Below are 4,158 nucleotides of genomic sequence, written 5' to 3' on the forward strand. Positions count from 1 at the left end.
CCCAATTGTCAATTAATGGGTCGGGTGGTTAACTTAGAGGGCGCCTACCTTCTATTCTGTTTCAGAGACATTTAATCACAAGCAAATTATGCTTAGCATGCAATTAATTAGTTTTCGAAAATTCTCTATAATAGCTTTATGCAAGTTTTCTGATATGGCAAGAAATCTATAACCATAGCTATTTTGGTTTTCCTTTTGAGAAAGATAAAGTAGAAGCTAGATTGGCATCCATGTTCAACACAATATCTTCATAAAAAGGAGGAAAAAAAAGGGGATAAAGTTGTAATTAAACTAAAATAAAAGGGGTACACCAAAGTATTAAAACCCTTCGATGTCTTGTAAGATTAACAAGTATCATTAAGTTATCAATAATCTTACATCATACAAAGCAAAAGAACACTAATCAACTTTGAAAACCTTCTAGCACTATGCTCTAAGCTTATAAATAACTTCTGTCACAAGGCTTTTCAAAAAGAGCAAGTATGCTATGGGAAGAAGCATATCTTCTTTTTTCTTTCTTCCATTTCTAGTGTAAGCCTAGCACAGCACTTTGCTCAACTTGAGATTGAGACTCCATATTTACCATGGAAACAACAAAACTTGTAGAATGAAAGACCATCGTGTATGGCTCCAATTTCTTTCATATTCTTTAAATATTTTTTTAGCAAGTCAGTTTTCTCTTGTGACAAGGCTAAATTAAATAATCTGCTAGACAGAATCACCAACCCTGATATCACACTAAGCAGCTGCTGAACCTCTTAAAGCTGCTTCACGTTCCTGACGCCGACGCTCTCTCTGAAATAGATTTAGGAAAAAAAAAATACACTGAAATTAGAGCATTTAATACGAAATTGAGTTGAAGTGATTAGGGAATGTTCAAAAAAATTAAAGTCTACCTCAAATTAGCAAATATTTAATAGAAACTCTCTGCTAAACTTAAGTTTTGGTTTTACTAAAATCAACTTCTCTCAATCAGTAACATAATCAACTGCCACACTAAAGCATGCTCATTATAATTGTAAGATTCATTTAAGGCCGAATACTAAGAGTTCTACTAACAAAAAGATACAAATAGCAAAAACATTTATTCTAATAAATGTCTCATCACGAACAATAACTTGGACAGAGGATTATAAACAAGAAAGAAACGGTAAAGACGTAATACAAGCCAATGATTGCTGAATAGAGGTATAGCTTTCAGATTGATAGTGGAGGTGCAAATAACAAGTCTTACTCTTCTTTCCCAATATGGATGGAAGCATACGAAATCATAGACAGGAGTTATTGTTGAGACCAAAACAACGTTAAGTCCAGTAAACAGTAGAAGAGCTGCCATAGGCCGAGTTCTGTGAGGCATGGCTGATATATGACCGACGTTGAAATCTTTAATCCAGAAGCTCACATTCAGTATACAAAACTGAAACGCAAGTTCAAAAAGTCAGATATCTAAATCATATTAAACAAAACAATGCATCCAACAAATAACCCTCGTTGAACAACTAAGAAGTTTAAGCAAACATTAATCAAGATGCTCCAAATGAAATATCCATATACAAAGAACTTTTAAAAAAATAAAGTAGATCAAAAAAATTCTAAAAATCATACTTTCATCAGCAAAAATAGAGGGACGCCGTTTTCCTAAAAGTTCTTGTCCAATTAAGCTCTTAGAAAGATTATCATTCCACCCTCTATGTAGGATACAATAATCCTAAACATTTACTTAGGATAATTCATCCGGCTAGTCAGGGGCGGAGCTTTTTGGTTACGGTTTCGGCCAAACCCAATAACTTTGATCCAAACTCTGTATTTGCCTAAACAAAACTATTGAATATGTATAAATAATTAATTTAAAGCTCAGTAACTTAACAAGACTAAAATCTCAAACTCATAAACTTCAAATTCTGGCTCGGACTCTACTGCTAGTCGATCCATTTTATAATCAAACGTCAGATGAGCTTCATCTTTGCTTAACTTTTGGTGTAACTTGGCGAGGGCCAATGTTTCAAAGCCCCCGTCCCCTAATACATTTTCTTAGCTCTTTACACACTACTAAGTTGAATCTTTTTGGATGTAACCACTCATTCTTTTGCAATTTTACTAGTATACGTCAATAAAATCAGAGCAGTTACTTATCGAAAAAGCCAAGTGTAAGCTAAAAATAACTATAATGTTATTCAATCTTTAGAAGTAAAAACAAAAATAGCTTCTTTCTTTTTTCCAGTGTGTGTGAGAGAGAAGAATCAAGAATACCTTCTCTAATAAAACTAATAGCTAAACCAACAACTCCTAATTCTAATCTCTATGAGCAAAATAATAGTTAAAAAATCTCAAATTTAATCTTAACATCAGCTCCAAATAGTTAATAATCAAATAGATGATTAACTACAAGAATTAGGAGGAGAAAGAGGGAGCTTACAACTCAATTTCGTCGAAGAGAACTGGAGATTTGAGTTCTCGCAAAAAGAAATGGAGAATAGTGTCGACTGGTCGAACAGATAGCCCTAATTTGAATTTCTCAATTTTTGTTTTTTTGAGAAGGTAACATATTTGTATATTGATATATAGTCTTCACTAAATTTGTTAAGACACCCCTAATTACATAGGCGAGCCCAAAAAAAGAAAGAAAAGCACCTATGATCCTTGGTCTTCTCACAAGGAATTTAGAACATCTTAAATGGATTCATGATCCTCTAAAGACTTTCCTTTACATCAAAAATAGAAAAGAACTAGACACTTCACCTTTGTCTTCTGGATGTTACTGGACTTATCTTCAAAACATCTCTGATTTCTCTCTTCCCAGATTGTCCACCAAAGAATTTCTCAAATTGCGTCGAGGTAAATTGGCATTTGGACTTCCGTGTAAATTGGTCCAAATGTTTTTAGATAGACAACTTTTTGCCTTTTTCTTTTACTTTTACTCTACATTTGGTTTTCACTTCCTTTCGTTAAAGACAAGACTTGAAAAACAAAACAAAATAAGCTCTTCTTGGCGTGAAATATATAATTATATATTTACACTATATTAAAAGTATAGATATAGTATATTATATTAAGAGTTTTCGTGCTTTTAATATAGTATATAGATAGATAGATAATTATAGAGATTTTTGAAAACTAGTTAATTGTACGCTAAGCATAATTTGCTAGTAAGTTGTTTGTGATTAAATGTCTTTGAAACAAAAGAGGAGGTGGCTTCCCTCTAAGTTGACCACCCTACCCTCTAATGGACTATGAAGGGGGAAAGCAAAAAGGAACCAACCAAAATCCCCAACTGCTTGACTAACCCCTCCATAGTCCATTCATTAAGGTTGGGGTGGTTGGAACCAATTAGACAAGCAAATTGCGCAAGCGAAGTCAGGAAACGGACCGCAGTGCAACAAGACTCGTACTGAATGAGACTTGAGTGTAAGCTGACAATGCGGGACTCGCAACTCTCAGAACCACCAACCGCCTAAATCACAGTAGCATACACTCTTTATTACTCAATGCATAACACTTATTCTCTTTCTATAAACAATGAGAAATAAGGGAAAAGATTAAAGAGAGGTCCTTTTTAAAGAGGCTTTGCACATGAAATATGGCTAGTGCGAATTTAGAAGAAAGATATGACTTTTGAAAAGACAAACATGCAAGGGGTAAAGAGACAAGTCTTTCGAATAACCAAGCTGAATGAGGATTCTAGCTCTTGCTCACTTAGAGCGGATGGGATTCTCGGACAGGGAAAAACAGTACTCCAACATCTATAGCAATGGACCTTAAAGACATATATTTCGTGTTTGTTTGGACTACAATGGAACCGATGGAGTTAAGTAAAGTACCAAGATTGTAGTCACTAACTGAAGTGGATGATCTTAACAAATATCATTTCTTAAGACACCGCAGTAAAACTTCGAGGAACAACAAATATGCGGGAAAAGAGAGAGATAGAAGACCGTGCACATTATTGTTGTCAATGGTGTGTTTAATAAACTCTAAACTTTGCCTCGAGTAAGCTCGGTGCACATTATGTTATGCCATCCGCTCATATAAAAACTTAATATTTAGCTAGTGCTAACACTCTATTCACACTATCTTAGGTTTTAAAAGTCAAGTTTCAAATTCCACCTTCTCCTAAAGTGTATATTGCGATGTTTCTAACTGATATATAAATAAAAATAC

At 34.2% G+C, this 4,158-nt stretch overlaps 1 protein-coding gene across 1 annotated transcript; it reads right to left on the reverse strand.

Annotated features, from left to right (window-relative positions):
* Positions 1–260: 260 nt before the first annotated feature.
* Positions 261–1,417, reverse strand: LOC109222129 (the record flags this gene model as incomplete). Its single annotated transcript, XM_019386530.1, is given in 2 exon segments — positions 261–795; positions 1,235–1,417. Coding segments are annotated over 2 exon segments (180 nt in total). The 3' UTR covers positions 261–738.
* Between the last annotated feature and the right edge of the window lie 2,741 nt (positions 1,418–4,158).

The sequence above is a fragment of the Nicotiana attenuata genome, unplaced genomic scaffold (genome assembly GCF_001879085.1).
Source record: "Nicotiana attenuata strain UT unplaced genomic scaffold, NIATTr2, whole genome shotgun sequence".
NCBI lineage: Eukaryota > Viridiplantae > Streptophyta > Magnoliopsida > Solanales > Solanaceae > Nicotiana > Nicotiana attenuata.